This window comes from Pseudopodoces humilis, chromosome 3, assembly GCF_049639895.1.
Source record: "Pseudopodoces humilis isolate 2021_Gansu_Grassland_sample_001 chromosome 3, ASM4963989v1, whole genome shotgun sequence".
NCBI lineage: Eukaryota > Metazoa > Chordata > Aves > Passeriformes > Paridae > Pseudopodoces > Pseudopodoces humilis.
Window position 1 is genome coordinate 15092890 of NC_142202.1, and position 21786 is coordinate 15114675.

General features: G+C 45.3%; 1 protein-coding gene across 1 annotated transcript in view; it reads right to left on the reverse strand.

The window, feature by feature from the left end:
• The window catches only part of ALK (ALK receptor tyrosine kinase), a 306168-nt gene extending 293046 nt beyond the window's left edge, over positions 1 to 13122 (reverse strand). Inside the window, exon 1 of the mRNA XM_088052596.1 lies at positions 12540 to 13122. Coding sequence (XP_087908722.1) covers positions 12540 to 13122 — 583 coding nt within the window. The remainder of the gene's footprint in view (positions 1 to 12539) is intronic.
• Positions 13123 to 21786: the final 8664 nt, after the last annotated feature.

The following is a 21786-nucleotide window of genomic DNA, read 5'->3' on the forward strand; positions in this document are numbered from 1 at the left end:
ATTCAGATTTAATCATGGCTTTCAATGTAAAATGGAAGAGATGGATGAACTACACTTTCATCTGCTGGATTTTTTTTTATTATTTGAGTATGGAGATATTTGTTTTCTTTTAAACTTGCTATTTCTTCTAATAATAAGATAATTACTATCTAATTGAAAGCAAGTTGAGTTTTTTTCCAATTAGTTTTCACTTGCGTGATTTGTCTAAGGTCATTTCTCCACAGGAAAATGGTTGTAAAATAAACCCTGCAGTGCTCAGACCTAGCTACATTCTACTGCAGCCTTATCCTGCTTTTCTTATTGGCTTGCACTGCTTAGAACAAAAAGAAATTCCTAGTTTTCCTTCAACATCCCTATCCCCCACTTGACAGACATCCCTTGGACAATCTGTTCCCTTGGTGCACAAGTGTACTCACTTGCAGGTGAAGTGGGGACTTGTAGTGTACTTTTCTTGCAGCTCTTTGGTGTTCCCTGCCTAGGAAGGGTCTCTACAAAGGCACAGAGGGAACCTGACTGTCCAAATCCTCAAGACTCGATCTAGTGTGGCATTGTCTATTTTCAAGCTGGAACTGTCTTTCATTACACTAAAGGTCTCCCTTCCCATTAATCTTGTTGAGCAGCTCTCCTCTCCGAGCTCTGCTGCTCACAATTTGTGATTCCTTATTGTTGAGCATCCATCACACGTAAAATAAGTTCTAAGCACCCCATTACTCACATATTTAGAGATGTCAAAGCAAGGCCTCTGTGTAGCTCCCATAGCACTTTAGAATTCCCTTCTGCTTTGCCATCAAAAAGGTAAAAAGGACATAAGCAGACAGCATCTTATTTGAACTTACTGGGGAGGTAGATTTTGTTATACAGAAAGTTATGAGGAGAAGCAAGGCAAAAAAGGCAACTGCATAATACAGCTACAGTTAATGATGCATGAACATCACAAAGTTCAGCAGAGCCATGACCCAGTCCCTGGTCCTTCAGGTGACTTTTTCAGTGCCAATACAATAGGAGAACTTTCTTTGAAGACCCTGTATGGAAACTAAAGTGAATTTCCTTTCTCATATTGTAATTTATATTTAGACTGCTGTGCACAGCATTTAAAGACCTAGAAACCAGAGTTTTCTTCAGCTCAGCCTTGTCTTCAGTTTGGTTTAGGGACCATCTCCATTCATTTTTATGACGTATACATACGACTATATCCTGAATCAAGGATTCAAGATACATACAACTAAAACCTGAAATAACAAGGAAACTGGGAAACTTCTGGGGAAAAATTCACTAATATGGGATGTCTAAAGAAGTTTTATACATTTAAGAGCTTCCATTATTGGAATATGACTTAGAGAAAGCTGTTGAGCTCATGTCTAAAAACTTTGCATTCTCACACTCATTATTAAAAAGGAAAGCGTGATAGTCGTTCTCCAGGGTCTATCCAGTAAGATTCCTTTCCCCAGCATAGGATTGCTGCAGCTCATTCATGCACTCATTCATTCATTCATTCTGCAATTGCACAAACAGACTCTGTAAACAAAAACTCTTCACCAGCAAACTCCCACTGTGCCAGCAATATTAAGTGGCAAGAATATGAACACCCTGCAGAGAAGCAGAGGCAAACACTTCATTGATGCTTCTCTTTCCTCTTATCAGTATAGTTGATCCTGCTTTACAACCAATGTAAAAAGATAGGTTACAGTGGTAATAAATCTCAATACATTAAGTCTCTGTACAGACTGGTTGTTGAAGGCTTAATATCAGTCATAATTATTATCCATAAAATGTTATTGAATCAGATCTTAAAAGTTAATGCTGCTTTGTTTCAAGAGATAAAGGACAGTAGGCTGGTAAGGGAAAGAAGGAAACGTTGAGCTTTTGATCAACCTTTGTGTGATTTAAAACCTTAATCACAAAAAGGACTCAGCACTTCAAATACTATCCCAAATCCTATGAGCTGGCCTAAGCAGAGCCCAGTGGCAAGAATGATTACTCAGAGGGTGTTTTATCTTTGATCTTGATACCAGCACCCAGATGGAGGATGTTACTCTTTTCTTGAACTGAGGCCTGGTGAATGCTGCCCTTTTAAGACAGATTGAAATGTGGATTTACTAGGTAAGGGCTTTCATAAAGCCACAGCATCCCATGTTCCATTTGAGGCCCTGCTGCTCACAGCATCACCTGCATTCACGGGTGTTTGCCTTCACAGCCCTCACATCAATACAAGATGCAAAGCTGGTGCCCTGACAGAAGGCATCAGGCCACCAGACAATGGAGCACATAAGCTGCCCTAACATTTACAGCTAATAAAGATTGCTTTCTTTCCTATCCACAAAAACAGAGGATCTGGATAGGCTGGACTGATGGGCCCAGACGAAGTGTATGAGGGTCAGCAAGGTAAAGTGCCAGGTCACAACAACCCCTGCAGTGCTGCATTGCAGAAGTGAGGCTAGAAACCTGTCCAGAGGAAAAGGACCTGTTCCACAGGTGGCCAAGAAGGCCAATGGCACGTGGCCTGTATGAGCAGGAGTGTGGCCAGCAGGACTGGGGCAGTGACTGTCCCCCTGTACTGGGCGGTGGTGAGGCCACACCTCGGGTGCTGTGTCCAGCTCTGGGCCCCTCACCACAGGAAACACTGAGGGGCTGGAGAGACTCCAGAGAAGGGCAGTGGAGCTGGGGAAAGGTCTGGAGCACAAGCCTGATGGGGAGCAGCTGGGGGAGCTGGGGGGCTCAGCCTGGAGAAGAAGCAGCTCAGGGGTGATCTTCTCACTCTCTACAACCACCTGAGAGTGTAGCCAGGTAAGGGTCAGTCTCTTCTCCAAGGTAACAACTGACAGATCAAGAGGAAATGTCCTTAAATTGTGCCAGGGGAGGTTTAGATTGGATATTAGTAAAACTTTTTTTCACTGATAGGATTATCAAGCATTAGAACTGGCTGCCCAGGGAACGGTGGAATCACCATCCCTGAAAATGTCAAAAAAAATGTGTAGATGTGGTGTTTAGGAACATGGTTTAGTGGTGGACTTGGCAGTCCTGGGTTAACAGCTGGGCTTGGTAATCTTAGAAGTCTTTTCCAACTTACACAGTTCTGTGATTTTATTCAACTTTCAGCACTCACAATACCACTAATGCAGCTCTGCCTTACCCTTTTCATAGTAGAATACTGCAAAAATCTGAAGCCATTACTCATCTCTACAAAAATCCAGAAGAAGAAAGGTTCAACATAACAGCTGGGAAGGAGCAAAATGGACCAGCATGTGTCATCCCCTTCAAAACGCACAGTTCTTCCCAGCCAGGAGACCTTGGCTCCCATGTAAAACAAGGCTCATCTCCTCCCCTGGTTATTTAGCAAATACTAATCATGTTATGGACACCCCAGTGTCCTGTAAAGTGAGGAAAGATTTTTAAGGTTCACCACGGGCTGTAGATCTTTGAGAACAAAGAAGTGTGTTCTGACTTATGTGCCAATTCTCAGCCAGCCCCAAGTAGATTCACTCCCTGCCTCTGTAATGCACCTGTTTTGCAAAGCAACCATTAAATTTGGAAGCTTTATAGAATGCAACATTTTTCAAATCTAAAAAGTATGCCAAAGAAATCATGCAGAAGGGTAATAGAAAATACTTGCAGGGAGACCTATTCTAAATCGTCTACACATAGATAAGGCACCAAATTCTTTTCCTTAAAGATTTTATTAACCTTTTGCTGATGGAAGGGGATTACTGATTGAGAGCTAGATGAGGTCAGTGCAGCAATTATATTTTGAAAGCTCTTCAAACAAGGCTCTTGTACAATGCAAGAAAAAATTGACAAAATGAATTGTTACTTAAAACGAGTCTTTTAGAAGAATAATTAACCTATAATAACTATTCTGCCCTCCTCTCCAGCCCTGAAAAGTAATCCTTTCTCATTAGTTTCAAGTTTAATTAGCATCAATAATGAAACAGCCCTTGGAAATAACCATTGCATCACAGTCTGTAATGCTGACATACATTGCCCTACAAAGGGTAAGGCCACAGGGTGAAATCTGAAGATAGGGAGAAGCACACCAGATCACTGATAATCCCAAAACCTAGAAAAAAACAGTATTGCAAAAAGTGTGGAATGTGACAAAAAAGATTTATTTAAAGAGGAGTATCACAAACATGGTGTGGAGCAGAAGAGACTCCGGTAGCTTTGCCAATAACTGCTGCAGTATTTCCAGCAAGCTAATGAGCCTCTCAACTCCAATTTCTTGTTCTTTCTTGGCCCTTTGACTGAAGCAAAGAGAGAGACTTCCCTGTATAGTATATTCTATATGAGAAAATTCTATCAGCACTCGCAGTCTAACATAATCAAATAATGCTTTTCCCATCTCTGGCTTCTATGATCTCTCAGTAAAATAGATACAATAATGCTTAGCATTGTCACCAGGGTGATAGGGCTTAAAGTAGCTTGAGAATCCAACATGAAAGAGGCTATAAAAAGCCCAGACACTGATGCATCTGAGATAACTTTTTACTCAATGGGCCAGTAGAAACAGCAGGCAAATGCCAATGTAAAAGTTGCAATTAGAGGTCTGCTGCAACTTGCAGACCTCTGAAGCATCACCACATACAGATATTCAGCTGCATGTCACAAACACTACAGCAACTGCGTTCAGAAGAACCACACCAGCTTTCAAAACTGAGCTGGAAAGAAAATTTTAATAACATAAAATTTTTAGAAGGAGTACCATATATGAAAAGCACCATTTCCAGTATGTCTACAGACTAGAATTTTCTCTTCCTGACATCAAGAAATATACAGCACAAGAATCCACACATGGACATCTCCCTCTGTACTCCCACCCTCGCACTGCAGGATCCTGCTTTTACCCCCTGCACTCACCACCCAAGTGTTCTCTGCTCTTCACCTTAGAGAGCCACCTTCTCTCCCTTTGCCCAGCTTGTAACTTGAAGATAGAGTCAAGGTTTTCTTTCATCACAAAGTTTTGTAAGATATAAGACCAGTGAGAGTTGCTTGTCAGTAAGGAAATGGAGAAAAGCTTGCAGAAAGAGCCTCTTTCTTCACAGTGCATTACTGCAGGGAAGTCCCAGTCTGAAATGGATTCAGCATATGCCCTTGTTTGAGGAGTTCTTCTGTCTTGATGTAAACATTGAAATACCAGTGGAAAGTCCTGGGACTTGAAAACTGAGCTGAAGAGTTCTAAAGGTGATGAGACAAGTTGCAAAGGGGATGCCCCACATTTATAGAACCATCTACTTAGAAAGTTTCAGTGCCATCTGTAATCCAGGAAAAATTAGGTAATCCACTAAAATTTTAAACAACCTCAAATCCCCCATTCCATGCAAATGTCCAATAGCTTAAGCAAAAAGCCATAAAGGATAAACCTTCTCCCACTGCCTCCACAACGTTCTCCCTTCCCAACCAGGACAGACAGTGCTTGGTTTGCTCAGCAGTCCCCACTAGCCAGCAGCAGCCAACACCTGCAGTTCCTCACTGCAAATGGAGATGGTGCCCAGCTGCTGCTGCTGCCAAAAGCACATGGGCAGCTGGCCACAGCCTATCTCGTTCTCACTTTTCCTGAGGGTACAAATAATCTTGGTCAAAAACTCACAAAGTAATCAAAATCTAAATTTGACTGTTTGGCTTCAGGACAGGTGGTGTTTTAACAATCAAAGGCAGGGCTCAACATTTTTAAAAATGAAAGAGAAGCTGATTTTCTTGTAGCATCAATCAAAACTCTAAGTTTGCTATCACTGAAATGAAGGAAATAGCAGTCCTTTGACTTTTAGCAGTGCAGAGATGGGAATAAATCAATATGATATACTGGTTCTTTTAGCTTTTCCCTTAAAAAGCTGAGAGTTCGGACTGCACCTTACTGCCTTTATTCAGGTACTTAGAAAATAAAAGCGTTATTAAGCCACAAAAAAAGCACCATCTACCAACAGAGTTGAAAAGCAGTCAAAACTACCCTTGCTTTGCAAAGGAAGCAACCGCCACAAAGGGAAGTATTTCATGTCACACGAGATGTCAATGGCAGAGCTGTGTACTGCAAGATAATTAAGTTGGAAGTCAAACTAGAACTCAGTTCTTGCAGCTACCTACTGAAGGTCTTTGGCCAAAGAAACGCCTGTTGTTAGAAACTTGTCTGAAGTCAGTTTGAAGCCAGCCACCAGCTCTGTCTACTGGATACACTTAGAACACTTCAACCACATCACAGATCCTACTTTACTAACAAGGGAAGCTGATTCTCCTTCACTACAACTGACAGAGTTCACAGCTTCTGCAAGTAGAGATATCTAAGTCCTACCTATGCTGTCACAGGGAGTTTCTGAGCAGCCATCCTAAGCAGGATAGTGACAACCATGAAGATACTCAGCCATCTCAGTCATAAATCAAAATACTCATGTAAATTAGACTTTAGTCTCAAAATCTGTTTCTTGCCTAAATATTTAAACATATAAATAACCTCTAGCCATTCTAGCTTGTCATTTTAAGCTTTCTGACATTTATTGTTCGCAAGAAAAGAAAGGTCAGACTTATCAAATCTGCATTTATGCTTCCATGACATTTTTCTCCAACCAAATCTTTCTGAATTAAAGAAGCAGGACAAATGTGGCACATTTCATAAAGGACCTTTCTCAGCCCTGCACTGCAGTCTCATCAACCATGTTGAGCTCAGAAGTTTGCTTCCCAGGAAACAGATGTTGTTGCTCAGTGGATAAAAGAGATGTAAAAAGCAGGCAACCTGAACTTGTGTTTGCTATTAGGTAAATTGCTTACACCAAAAACATAGATCTCCTAGTCTCAGTACTCCAGTTCTGAGTAGCCCGAGAAGTTGCCTTGGTGTGAGAATTAGACAGGCACAGTGTGGAACTTGCTGCTGTTTGGGAAGCAACTTGGATTCTCAAAACATCATCACTCCAAGGGAGTTAGCACTGATGTATCCAAGAGGTGGGATCTTCTTTATTAAGACAAGGCTCACTTAGTTGGGAACTTTGTAAGTGTTAAATCCTGCCAGTCTCCCTTCAACTCCTCTACTTCTTTTGGCTAATTCACATTGTCACAAACACATATTTTGCTTCCTATCATGTAATGTTTGGGTGAGATGTGCAGTGAACCAAATGACCAGATTGCTTCAGGATCCAATTCACTCAGACACTGCAAAATCGCCTTTGATTTTGAAGAATGACTCTGCTTTTGTATAATAAAGCACTTAAGTTTCCCTGTGCACTTCTTTACTATAGGTATTTATTCCCTGTTTTTAAGAATGTAGAAATAAAAGCACAGACAGTTTAGAGAAAACATATTTTTTCAATGTGCCATAAATGTTCATTCAAACATAATAAATTGTTACTTGTGCCCCTTTTGGTGTTTGTTTATGGCTATTTTACTGAACATGCTTATGAAAAAGAACATTCATAAGAACAATGAGCCTAAAAGTAAACAGAATTTGCAGAAAACAGACCTAGAAATCATAAACATGTTGTGCATAATCCTGGCTCCCAGTGAGGATCAGCAACACCACATAACTCTGGGAAAACAAAACCACGTGATCACATCACACTTTCTGTGAACCACTCAAAGACTGAGCATAATTTCTAAAATTACCTGTCAAATAATCAGCAACAAATTTGCAAATGCCGGTGGCTTTACTGTGAAAGCCTCATGGCTTTGCAAGCCAAATTTTTGTGGTCAACATGGAAACAGTGGATAAGGCACGATAAGTCTAAAGAGTCATAAACTATGAGTTCTTTCAAGTTTTCTTAGTGCTGATGGAATAGGAAAGTGACTTGGATAAGAACAGGTAGGACAGCAATAGGATCAAGGATCATACTGCCAACAAAGCCAGGCAAACCCCATCACTGGACAGTTGGTTTCCACTTCACAAAGCACTTTCAGCTCAAGAAGAGGCACTGTGCACTGACTAATTTCACATTTCTGGAGAGCATCAATGACTGGAGGTCTAGAGGGAAGTGCTACACACCTGGTAAGGCAGGAAAGTCTGGGAAAGATGCTTCTAAGCACACTCATGATTCACTGATTTCACAACTGGTAATCCACATGCAGCCCACTGGTACCATTGACAATGCAAGGGTAGAACAGGAAAGCCTTGATTTGTACTAGTTCACTTCTAGAGTAAACTCAAGTGTAACTCATGCTATCCTTAAGCTTCAGACTGGCAAAGCTGGCCTGATAGATGAGGCAAAGCACAAAACCCCAGCAAAGAGCAAAATCACTTGAAATACAGGAAAAAGCCTTTCAGCAGCCCGATGGCAATGCCCAAGTCTTATCCACCAAGTTCTGCCACTGCTTTATAAGAGTAAGATCAGATCTCAGGTGTAGCACACAGCTGAGGGTGAGAGAAAACCAGAGAGCAAATGCAAAGTGACCAGTATCTTTCACTAGTTTTCTGCTCAGTATGACACGACTTCAAACACTTTCCTTTGAAGGCAGTAAAACAAAACCAGAATATAATGAAAAATATAACTAAGGGACCTTGATTAAATGCTGGTAACCTCTAAAATAAGCAGAAATAATTCTGTGGACTTCACCAGTCAAATTCCAGCTTGGAGTTCTGATATTCATTTACAAAATGTCCACTTTCAAAACTACATTTTTATCTAGTCTGGAACTCTTTTCTAATCTTTAGGCAAAGGGTTCCTCCTGCAAATGAGTTCAGGTGTATAGTAGCAGACCCCTAAAGATGTAAAGCCTAATTGCCTCAGCATTATAATAGCATTGGTATGTAGTGAATGCAGACAGTTTCAGGGAGAATACACGTGGCAAGTTAATAAAATTTTAGATGAAGGCCACAGTGCAGGACTAATATTTCGCTTAGCCAGAGGATGAAAAGTTATGCATTGCTATTTAAAAAATATAATTGGAATGTTAAATCTATTTCATGAATGAAAGTACACTGACCTTTAGAGGGAAGAATGACTCATTTTCAACCCTGTATGCCCCTTCTTAACATATGCTTCCCACCTTTGCATATGTAAGTAGCAATTAGTTTTCATGGGAAGTTATTTTATGGCCATTTCAGCTAATTAAATTTCCTGGGTAAACTCACAAGAAACTTATTTAGCAACACTTGTGGCTCAGGTGCCCTATAGTGAGAGAACCGGTTACCTGTGAGGTTAGCATGAAGAAAATCCACATACCAGTGCAGGTTTAGGATGGAAGGGCTCTTGGATTATTTCCCCCAAGAAAGCTCAATAATGTGTCCAGAGTACACTGCTACAGAGACCCACTGTGGTTCAACACCACACAGTGAATCCTGTAAGAGCAGAACTGAAGTCGGTCTTCTGAAAATCTCCTGACATTAATGTTCACACTGTCTGTTCAGTTCTCCATGGCAATGTACTGGTTTTCATTAAATACTTTTGGGAAAGGTTTCCCTGGAGGCAGAGTTTCCAGTCAAAACCATAGAAAATGACAGCAAAGTCAACAGCAACCAGGTAGTTGAGAGGTTCACCTTAAATACAGATCTGCAGCTCTGCACTCCTGCCCAAGCTTCTTTCTTCCTTCCTCTGTATTTCTTATTGTGCCTCTTTCATACAGAAAAAATTCAAATTAATTTGATTTTTTTTTTTTTTTGGTCCCAGAGAAGCACTGGGAGAAGGCTAAAAAGACAGTATTCAGTCTGAATGCACTTCAAAGAGAGGAAAACTCTCTTGTACCCAATCTTGAAAAGGCCAAGCTGACAAAGAAATGGTAGAAGGGCTGAGGACCACAGTTTCTCTAAATGGAAGCTTCCTCTTGCAGGATGCTCTGTTCCCACAATGATGAGTGTGAGAGAAATCTGGCATCAAGAATATTTGCAGAAGAGCCCTGTAGAAATTCCTGTGAACTTTATGGCTTGTCTGCTGAACAACAGTACATCCGTTACTAATTGTTCAGTAACAGACTGAGACAAAGTGCTTTACACTTTGTACAAACATGCTGCTAAAAAAGGAAAATATTCACTCTAGTTAAATTTATCTTTGAGCCAGCAAATGAAACTATAACTTAAAGAGAATAAGGCATTATTTTCAAGACTCTGTTGTCACCTCTAAGGTCAGTGGGAATTCATACCCTTGGCCATTTTTTTCTCATCCTAAAATATAATTCATTCTCCATTCACGTGGAGGATAATATGGTGAAAACAATTTAGCAAGGCAGTTATACATTTTTCTGGGAAGTACTGCAACCCTGGACATCTCCAGCAGACAAGAGGGGAAAAAAAAAGCCCAGCATGCCAACATAAGTGAAGCAGCTTTCCATTGTTGATGGGAGGATTGTGTTGTTTGAAATCCATTTCCAATTAGCTTAAGCAATGAAGGAAAGGCTCAGTTGCCTTAGGAAGGGCTTTAGTTAAGCCCCGTGCACATTAGCTGCAATGGTGTCAATAACTGCTGGAATCTGACAGGCTGGTGGACGCTGCTCGTGCTGTTATCACTGTGTCAGCACATCCTGCTGTCGGCAGGGCTGCAAAGCACAAATTTAAGGCTGGCAGTGACACACGGTGTTCACATAGGCAGCACCTTAGCAAAGCAGGAGGAACGGATTTCCTAATGTTGTTAAACAAACCCACGTTACAAAAGCAGGGCAAAGCCAGGAACAGTGTAACTATGTTAAGGTGTCACTGCTGGGAAAGCAGAGGTGCAATTCAGATAGAGACCAGGATTTTTACAGGAGACTATGAACAGCTGCAAGAAGTTACCATTTCAATATAGGTAAAGAAGGTCCATATTCCTTCCCTCTGCTCCTCCTTTTCCTGCATCCTCTGTGATTGAATTTCCATGACTCTGTTGCAGTAAGAACAGCAGAGCTTTCTCTCCAACATGATTTTACAGGGGCAGAGCTTCCTACTGATCTGGAAAAACATGCATTTCTCCTCAACAGTGAGACAACAGACAAAATAAAGCCTGTGAGTTTTACTAGCTTTGGTTAAAGCTCCATCTGCATTGTATTCAGATCAGAGAAGCTGTTAGTTCTTAAGTATACCCTTCCCTCAGGTTCAAAACACACCTTCATCCTGTAAGAAGACAGATTCATGTCCTCCAGCTCCATCATTGCTGTAAGTACATGAGTAAAGATGGCATTCAAAACTAAGGCTTCACTGCCCGAGGAGATCTGTAAATCGAAACAAGTGCTAATCACAACCAATTCCCTGAACAGAAAGAAAAGGAGACAGTAGGTTTTGGTGTCTTTAATTTTTAATTAGTCCTTCTTTATGGTAATGTAACAAGGCAAAACCTGCTGGAAGGTGGGGGTGTGTTGGCCTCACCTAGCCACCTTGCGGTGGACAGCACCTCTGCATTATCCCTGCCAGATCCAACACAGGACGAGCTAACCTGGATACCTCACTTCAGCCACAGCTGCATGACTTTCACACAGCCTACCCTGACAGACGGCTCTGGTTATCTTTTCAGGCAGCAAGGAAGGAGATGGGTTCCATTTGTAGTTCTTCAGATGGCTATCCCATCTTTTCAGATGAGCATTAGAAATCAGTTGCCCCAACTTTGTATTCAAAGCCCAGCAGTGACTTCTCTCTCTTCTTGTGATTTAAGTGTATTCTGTGGCCCATTAAGTAGGTGGCTACTCAGGGACACACCATTGACTTCTACGAAGCTTCATAAAAGGTACCTGACTCAACTCACTGTGACAAACTATTTGGACCTGCAGCCCTCTAGGCATTATATTCTTCTAGTAGGAAAGGCTGAATCACAGCTTCTGTTAAAGATACAATGCACACACAGAATGGAAATTTCTCTTGTTCATTGGCCCAAAACAGAGTCCTGATTTGAGATAAAGGAGATGCCCCAAACCGTGACTGCCAATCACTGCCCACCAGAATCAAAATTCTAATTCTAAGGTTCTCTCTTCACACAAATACCAGTGCTGCATGAGCGTCCTCAGATGTACAACTTCTTATACTGTATCTGATACAGTGCAGTTCACTAAGGATCCTTTGGGGTTTTAAAATGCCAATCAGCCCTTATCTTTTATGTTTAAAGAAGAGTAATAATATTAATAGCCAGTAATAGAGATAGCAGCATTAATGTACAAAATCGAGAGCCAGACCCAGCTTTGGAGATGTTTCTGCTGTTCCCTGGTCTGCTTGCACATAACCTTGAAAATACTTGCAGCACTTTGAGAAATCATCCCTTTTTAGGATGACATTTTTTTAAGTTTCAAAAAACCTATCTTGCTGTCCTTCGACTAATGACACTTTAACCTTCTAGGTCTTGCTTGCGGCTTTCTAGCACATAGGAACTCTTGGCGTTCCGTCAAAATCCCTCATCACTTGCGAAATAGTCCTCCTGGCCCCACCAAAGCCCCTCGATACATCTCGCACCGGTAAAGCGCAGCCCTCAGGGACAAGTCGCGAGGGGAAGGCGCGACTGCTCGGGGGAGCTGCGCTTCCCGCATCCGGTCCCGCGTCCCAGTGTCCGGGACGGAGCGGGGCGCTGGACGCGCGTCCCGGCGGGGAGAGCGCACCGCCCCGCGGGACACGGCGGGATCTGCGCGGGAGCGGGCGAGGGGCGCTGCCCGGCGCGGTGCGCGGCATGCAACGCACGGCTCACCTGCCGCGGAGACGTGGAAGAGGAGGCGGGGGCGGGCGGCGCGGATGGCCGCCGACAGCCCTCGCTCGCTGCCCGGGAGGGCGCCGCGGCGCTCGGGCATCAGCCGCACCCGCAGCCGCCCGTCGCCGGCGCGGAGCCACCAGGCGAAGAGCTCGGTGAGGTTGAACTCCAGGTGCGCCCCGCCGGAGCCCGGCGGCGGCGCGCCGGCGCAGCCGTCCCGCACGGTGCCCTCGCCCACCTCCAGCACCAGCTGCTTGGCGCGCCGCAGCCGCCGCCCGGCCGCGGAGGGCGCGGCGGGGGTGCCGGGCGGTTCGGCCCGCGGCAGCGCCCCGCGGGCGGCGCGGAGCAGGGGCGCGCAGTCCAGGCGCAAGCGGCACCGCACCGCGGCGCGCCCCGGCGGCCCCAGCACCAGCTCCCGCACGTAGGTGCGAAACAGCGAGGGCACGACGAAGTCCATCGCCAGGCTCCTCCTTTGAAGCCGCGAGAGGCCGGGGGCGTCCCGCGGTCCCGCCGCTCCAGGGGCCAAGCTCAAGGCGAGGCAAGCGACGGCCAGAAGGCGGGCGGGCAGCCTTCCCCCAGCCATCACCCGGCGGGGGGCCGGCAGCGCCCCGTCCTGCGCTCCGGCGGGCAGCGCGATGCCGGCGCGGGGCTGCGCGGGGGGGGCTCGGGGCCGCCGCCGGCCGCTCCGCCCGGGGCCGCCGCGGCGCGGGCTTTGCCGGCTCCAACTACCCGCCACAACGCAGGCATTACCCTGCGAGCGCTGACGTCACGCCCCAGCGCGCCCCCCAGCAGCCAATGGCGTCTCCGGTAGCCCTCATTATGCAAATGACCGGGGGCGGGGCGGGCGGAGCGTTCATTGAGGAAAAAATGGCCCGGCGGCCGCGGGAGCCGGGCCGGGGTGCGCGGCCCCCGGGACCGGGCTGGCACCGCGCGGGAACGGGAACGGGAACGGGAACGGGGGCGGTCTGCGGGCGCTGGCTGCCTGCAGGGAGAGACCCAGCGCTCTGGCAAGAGCACGGCTGGAGCCGCACCTCCACATGGCCCGGAGGGGCTGGGGGCGGGCAGCGAGCGCCGAGCCCGGCTGCCACCCCCGTGTGGTGAGGGGCTCTGGGGTCCCGTTCCCCGCCTCTTCTCTCTGTGCAGGCAATGACATGCCCGCTTTTCTTCCTTGCTTCCCTTTCCTTCTCCTTCTCTTTCTTTCCCTTCCCTTACCCTTTCTTTCCCTTTCCTTTCCTCTGTCCTTCCTCCCCATCCTTCCTTTTCCTCTTTTCCTTTCCTTTCTTCCCTTTCCTTCCTGGCTTCCTTCCTTACCTCCTTAAAGATTGACGTCCATAAAACAACCCTGCATGTCTTCCCCTGTAGAGAAAGGAAAAAAAAAAAATATGAGAAGCGAGAAGCAGAGGGGGAGAAATCTTAGAGTATAAGTCATTCTAAAAAACTGATCAAAATTCTTCCATTTCTGCATGAACACAACAGCCTTAAGAAAGGTTCATGCAACAATTTCCCCTTTTTTACTCTTCATAAATACAATATAATTACTGTAATTACATTAGTGCTGTGCCTTAGGATAGCTAATCATAACTCATTCATATTTCTGGAAGTTGCCTATATGAATTAATGACTTATTATTATCTCTTTAGTTTGATACTTAATGCATGTATATTTTTATAATCCAGGTACTTTAACTATATAATCATTAGAGTGCAATTATTCTGTCGTGCAGTTATTCTTGTGCTTATATCAAATTAATGTTAATATACAGATATTGTGGAGCAGAACCACAGTGTAATGCCTCCATAATTGTAATGCCACAGAGTGTAATTGCAGGCGCGATGCTAGAAAAGGGAACCATGATCTTTCCTCTACAGAAGTGTTGAGGAAGGAACTTCAGGGCAATTGCTGAAGGATTAGTTAAATAATAGAGTTAATACAAAAAAAGCCACTTCTGTGCTGTGTTTAGCCTCATACAGATGAACTAATTCAAAGCCCACCCATGAGGCTGGCATTTCTCTGGCTGCAAATGCTTTGGACATACCCTTGCTTTCCCCCAGCTCTTCTTATTGCAGAGTGCACTAGATTAACTTGCTCAACATGTGAAACCTAATCCTTTACTTTTCAGTTTTAATGGCTTTGGGTCTCAGTCTTGTCGTGACTGACCAGTAGGGTGCCATCCCTGGCTCTGGGACAGGGCAGAGATGCCCTGGCACAAGTCTCAGCACCTTAGTGCTGGATGAACCAGTGTCCATCCCAACACTGACACCAGGGTTGTCCCCAGGGCGACGTCAGGGAGGCCACCTGCAGCTCACTGCTTGCCTCTCCTCTCTGCAGCCCAGCACCTCCCTGCACCCACAACTCTGCTTGGCCCTGGGCCAGCTGTGGGTGCTGAACAGCAGGAAGGAGGCAGTGGCAGAGAAAGACAAGGAAGAGAAGGAGCAGTTGGAAGGTAGTGATGAGAATGGGACCTCCATCATCCTCATCTGGCTCACCAGCTCCAGTGCAGTGCTGCTTCTGGGTTAGTTGTGATGCTACACCCCATGGTAGGGCAGGAGAGGTTCCCAGCCATGCGCACACCACTCTGGGAATGATCTCTGCCTCCCCTGGCAGGGAGTTGATGGGGGCATTTCCATGCCCTACATCCCGTGGTCACCTTTTGGTCCCCAGCAGGTAAGGGTAAAAGCTGCTGTTCTGGCAGCTCAGAGGAAGCTATGGCTCAGGCAGCACCTCTGTCCTGTCCCTACCACCTTTGTCCTGCCCCTGTGTCCTTTCCCACGGGGCAGAGCTGTGCAGGCACATCTGCCCTTGGGCTGGGGGAGCAGCAGGGCCTGGTGCTGGTTCTCTCTTTCTGCAGCTCCCAGGCACTGAAGGAGCTGTGGGTAGGAACACACAGGGGTAGGCTGGGAGATGTTCCAGGAGCAGCTGGGCAGGGGGACATGGCTCCCCACATAGGCAAAGGTGCCCCTGTTTGGGGGCAGTGTTGGGCAGAGCTGCCTAAGAAGAGAGAAGAGGCAACTGGGGGCTGATCCAGCTCTCTCCCTGCCCCTTTCCACTGCACAGGAGTGCCCAAGTGACCTATCTGCCAAGCATCTAACCCCTGGAGAAGGAGGTGAGCTGCTGCCATGCAGTGCCTCTGCTCTGGGCTCTGTCCCTGAGCTCTGCTCCCCCAGCTGAGCAGCAGAAGCATCACTGCTCCCCTTCTTCCTCTCCTTGTCTTTTACCCATTGAGTGACAAAAGTCTGGAGAGACTGAGGTTGAGGACCTGGCAAAGGTAGGAACGGCTGCCCTGTGGAGTGAACTTGTGTGGGAGGGAGGAAGGGTCTGTGGTGCCTCTCAGCAAGCAGAGGGATTGGAGAGCCACCAGGAACACCAGCATGTCCTTGCCAGTGGCACTGGGTGAAATGCTGTTTTGCAGGGCAGAGAGCCCAGGAGGGCAGAGATTCTGAGCTCTGCTATGCTTAGGCTGCTGGGGCTGGGTGGCAGCTCCCCACTGCCCTTTCTGTTGCAGGGCTGCTCTGTGAGGCTGATCCCAAGCAAGGGCCTCCAATGGCCCTGTCTGGCAATGAAGGACAACTTTGCTACTTACCAGGTGAGTTTTGGAAGGAAAGGCAAGCTTGTGCTCTGGCTGAGCTGTGCTCATTTGTCCTGTGAGTGTCACCATGCAGGTGTGGGACCCCAAGGGAGGACATCACCTGGATGAGCAAGGATGCCCGTTGAGTGGTAGCCACTGGGTAAAGTTCTGGGGGACAGAGAACCTCCTCTACTGCCCAGGGCTTGGAGGAAGGCAGGGCAAGGGCTGGGACAGGCTGTCCCAGTGACACACCAGCTTTCAAGAGTCTCTGAGCCAAAATCACAGCTCCAGCTGCCAGCTCCCTGCCTGTTCTGTCACATCGCTCAGCACAGCGATGTCCACAGATGGACTTTTGGGATCTGTGGAGGTCCTGTAGTCCAACTGCCCTCCTTGAGCAGGCTCATCCAGAACAAGCTGCCCAGGACAGTTCATCCACTGGTAGCTAAAGGGATTTCTTTCAAAGGAGAACATTTGTCTTCCTCCATCCTTTGTATTTACCAGTGAGCTGAAGTTGAGTGGTTGCTTTATTTCCACATCAGTGTATTAACAGCTGGAGTGTAAAAGAACCAAAGGAGACACTTGCAAAGGTCTTTGAGTTCCTGCATCTTTTGTAAAAAGAGCAGGTTTCTAACTATCACTTCTCCTTTAGTCATGGCATTGCTCAGAATCAGCAATTAAAGCACTCATTCAAAATTGAAAGCTGTTCTTTCTCTTGCCTTCTCTGCCTTAATTCCAGCATCTTGGTGGTGGAAAGTTGGCACAGCAGGCTTGACAGAGACATTCCCACAACTTGGCCAGTGTGCACCAAGGAGAATCTGTCTTCAGCCACCGTGGTCATGTCCAGGGAAAACAGCTTGTGTTCCTGACCAGGCCCTTGAAGGGAGAAAAGAGCAGTAATGCAGACACAGCATTTATCCCCAGCCCAGGGCAGCAGCTACTCAAACCAGCCCACCATGACTGTCTGTGCTGCTGGACCTGCGGGGGTTGTTAGGGCACACAGGATTCAACCTGAATTACCTCCATGAAACACAGCTGTCAGGAGCCTCAGTGCACGAGAACACAGGAGCTGGTCCTGGAAATCACTGACCCCAGACATGGAAAGCTTTCAGCAACTGTGCCTATCCTAGAATAGACTGTGCCATGTGCATTCATTTCTCTTAAAAACTGTTCTCCTAGAAAAAGAGGGTTTCTCCTGAAAAAGACTTTTCCTGGGGAAGAAGCACCAGGGAGGGTTTTACAGGGAAGAAAACTTCACATAGCTCAGGGAACAAGATGTACCAGGTTTTTCTTGTTTGTTTGTTTGTTTGTTTTGGTGGGTTTTGTTGTTGCTGTTGGTATTGTTGTTGTTGTTTAATTAAAGAAGAGGGTCATGGCAAGGAGGGCCATGATGTTTGTTATAAATTCTCACCAGGCTGAACAAAGACACCAGGCCATCGGTCAGGGAACTCTTGTTCTTTACTGTGTAGTCATTCAACTGCTGCAGCAGCAGCAGCCCACTATTGAGACTCAAAAGGTGTTGTCTAACAAGCACTTAAATTTGTACAGTAGACTTCCACGTGTGGTGGCTAACAAGCCTTTAATTTTGTACTGTACACTTCAATAAACTTTCAAGTTCTCAAAAGAAACTTCTCAAAGGTGCTGGCTCACAAGTCACAACACACTTCTACAAGCTCCCCACTTCCACAACAAACAGTATGGAGTATGGAATAGAAAATGACAGCTGTGCTTTGCCCAAGCAAAGCAAGGGAGAAGAGAAATTAAGGTGGAGAGAATAAAACAGAGAATATCATCAGTACATGTAGATGGTCCAGAGCTGGGACAAACAATGAGAGTGAAAGAAAGAGAGGGGAAAAAAGAGAGTGAGGGGCTCTGACCCACTTCCTTTCATGGTTAACCTAGTGCAGGTCTCTTAACTAAACCAGATTTTTCTCACCCTTTTGTTCACACAGGCACAGCCAGTTCTTGGAACCTTCCTCCAGGGAGGGAGTCCAGGATGAGGCCTGAGCACAAGTCTTCAGGCAGAGCAGGAAATTGGCTCAGTTCAGCATTGCCCCACCTCCACAGGACCCTCTCTTCTAATCACAGCTTTCCTGCCACAACACAGTCAGTGCTACTTCACTAGTCCACAACTGGAAACAAAATGAAGTGCATACAAGTGCTGTAACATACAATCCAGTTCAGAAGGATTTCAAATCGATCTGTATGCTTCTATTCCTTTGAGCTCAGATTGCTTACTGGAAATAAATGCTAAGTGGACTGAATTAATCCTGTGTTCCTGTCTTTTCATTCCACCTCTTCTTCTACTCTAGTGGATAGCGTTATAAATGTGCACAACCCTGGACTGGGAACTACATCCTCAAATCTGCCCTCTTCACCATGTTCTTTTGGACTCTCATACTCTGACAGTCTCATGTGCTACTGAAAATGTCTATTATTGCAGATTATTGTATGCTGGCCACAGGAAATGTTCTAAAAATCTCAACAATCAGTCTCTTATGGGCTTTTTTTCCTGCTTGCACAGATCAATTAGATTTTCATCAAATGAAGCTGCTGCTGTGGGACTTCTACAGGTTTCAGTTCTCAGTATTTTCCTCTGGGATTCAGTCAATTTGAGCCTAATGCTTAGGCTCATTTCAGTGATTAGTAAGTCTCCTATTGAGTGTAACTGGGTAGACCCTGGGCACAGTTCAGATTTTCAACAAATGTACAGAATAATTTGTTACAGATAATGTTGCAGAACAATTTAATTGATTCCTTTATGCTCACCATCTTGCTGAGATAGACCATGTCTTCTCAAATTTACTCTATTTTGGAAATTATACAGGCACCTCATTGACCTCTCTCTTAACTAGGAAGTTAGAGCTGGCCTCAGTGATAAGTCAGGCTGGCATGACTGGAGCCTTTGCTCTCTGATCTTTTCTGAGAATTAGATAAAAAATGTATGGTGGTATACTGCAGCCTTCTTCCACACTCCCCTTTCATATTTCTGGGTGATATTGCCTAGAGTGGAATCAGCCACTCTAATCTTCTCAGGCTCTTCCTTCTCTACTATATTTGCCCCCCAAAAAAAGCTTTTGATCAGGAGAAGGTATTATGATGTGCCTGACTTCAGCACATGGGAATTTGTTTCTGGTCAATGTTACCGTGCAGGTGCTGTACAGACCCAAAGGGTTCTGCCACCTGTAGAGGGGATGTTCCCTTGGGAACAATATGGAAAAAGCCCTGAAGTGCCTGGAGACAAGACAGTGGGAGGGTGATCTTTGCCTGCATTTGGGTGGTGATGCAGCCTTGCATGCCTAAGGCAGTCATGGCACTCAGTGAAATAATCTGCATGTGCTTGATGAGCAAAAATAAAATAAGTAGGGTACTGAGACTAGTGGCAGCTAACAGACTGTTATTTCCCTCTCCCAAGGAAATTAAGTAGTGTATCAAAGCATGTAGATGTGTACTTTTCCTACTGTATTACTTTGTTTCATTCCCACAAACCACAAGAAAGTTAGAGCTGAAAACTGAAATGGTCTTTATTGATGGACTTTAAATGGCACAGGAGCAGCTGTTAATACTTTGAAAGAGGAAGAAGTGAAAATGGGCCCTATAATGCATGAAGAGTGGCAAAGAAATCAATGAGGGATCTCCAATGGTTGAGTTGTTGGCCTGCTTTTTTATCTCCTTTTTTTAATTGGTCTTTAACAGGGAGAATGGTTTGGACAATCGGAAAGGAATAGAAGCCTGGCCAATACAGCTGCTAATGAAGGCCAGGTAAGGAAATACTTTGTTCAACTCTGTGATAGGTTGGGATCAGCAGATCTGGACAATATGCTTCCTAGGTTTTTAATTTAGCTAATGAATTGACTCTGTCGCTGGCAATTAATTTTGAAAAGTGGAGGAAAACCAAGGTAGTCTCAAAGGATGTGGGGGGATTAAATACAGTGCTAACCTTTACTGTGGAGGGGAAAAGTCACATTGGTAGGTCTGCATTTCAGCATCAGCAAAAAAAAGTGAAAGAGAACAAGTCAGACAGGGGACTTCCGTGGAAGCACAGTGGGGTGTGAGAGGTGAGGGTGTGACACCCATGGAAGGCACGTTCTGCTGATAAAATACTCACAAACCTCAAGCTATAAGATATTCATAGCAGGAAAAATGTATTACCTGTTTGGGATCTAATTTCTACTGTTTAAATGTTGGAAAAGACAGTAAATTTCACATATCCTCATTCTAGGAAACCTTTGCCAGAAATATTACTGGGGTAGTAGACCTGAACAATACCATGCAGCCTCAAAATCAGTCAGAAGACTCTCGGAAATGGAGTACTGTGTGTGAAAGATGGGTTTATAATAGACTGAGCAAGCATCAGAAATTGCTTTGCTCTAGCACTTCTGCTTGTACTTAGCTGAGAGTATAAACAGTCAACTCCTTAGGCAACACTGCTTTGGGAAGGCTTCACCACAGCCAGATGTGGAGATCTTGATTTGGACAGGCATATTAGAGTGTCACCAAAGCAAGAGAAAAATACTGTTGAGGAACAAAGCCAAGGTATCTACAAGGAGATCATGTGTAGGAGCAATGTTTTTCAGCTAATTTTTGAAAAGAAATAGGGACTACCGAGTATCAGCAGTCCTGGTGGTGTAAAGGGAGATGCCATTTATGTTTTCCCTCTCCCACTGAATTCCCACTACAAGTCATCTGTACTCTGGGTGTGATGTTACATCCAAGGTGCTGTGGCAAGGCCTCAAGGCAAAATGTCTGTACACAATGATTTCAAAGAGACAGCTGAGGATGAGGACTATTTCTAGATAAAATTTTCAGTCTCTAGACATGTCAGCTTGAAAGGAAGAATACAGAGGGAGCTGGCAATGGGGTTGGTGTTGTACATTTTTTGGGGGGCTGTGTAGGAAGAGAGTGAACTTTAAGGAGAAGCAGCCGTAGTACCTCCGTGTAGTGCTGTAAGCCTACTGAGCTAAACTGCCTGACAGACACCTTAGGCCACCAGGATCCAGCTGCCAGCCCAGCCTGTACCTTGGTAGATCTTCCCTCTCTAGAGTTAGGCTGAACAAGTGCTGATCAATTAGCATCCAATCCATGAAAGTCATGGGCTGAATTCCTTACTCACTGCCTTGCTGATCACAGTCCAGAGCTTGTAACTGAGGCGCCAGACCTGGAAGCCTGTAAATATCCACTGTACTGACTTCAATGAAGCTACTTTGGATTTACACTAATGAGGCAGAAAGTAGATTGTGGCTCTTGCTCATCACTTTGTAATCACTCTGGCTCCCTGAGACAAAGGCAGTGAATCAACAATGCTCATTATTTCATTTACTGCTTTGCTTAAGCCACCTGCCCTTTCTTTAGCTATTGAGTGTTTCTAAAGTAGCCTTCCATTTGCTAAGATAAAGCATAATAGCCTCTTTTATTACCTTGGATTTTTGTCTTCCTCCTCATGTCAATTAGTGTTTGCATTTTAACAGAGATCCTGCCTGAAAGCTTCTATCCTCTAATGTCACAATTAGTGTTTCTTTCTGTTGGACCAATTATAGGTGATAATGTTACTATTTGACAGTGTTTGTGTTCTAATTAAGTGCCTGATTGCAAATTTGGTTCTCCATTCCAGCCAAGCTGCTTCTTTTTCATAGGTTATTCCCTAGCCACAGCTATCTACAAATCCCTGGAATTATGCATGGAAAA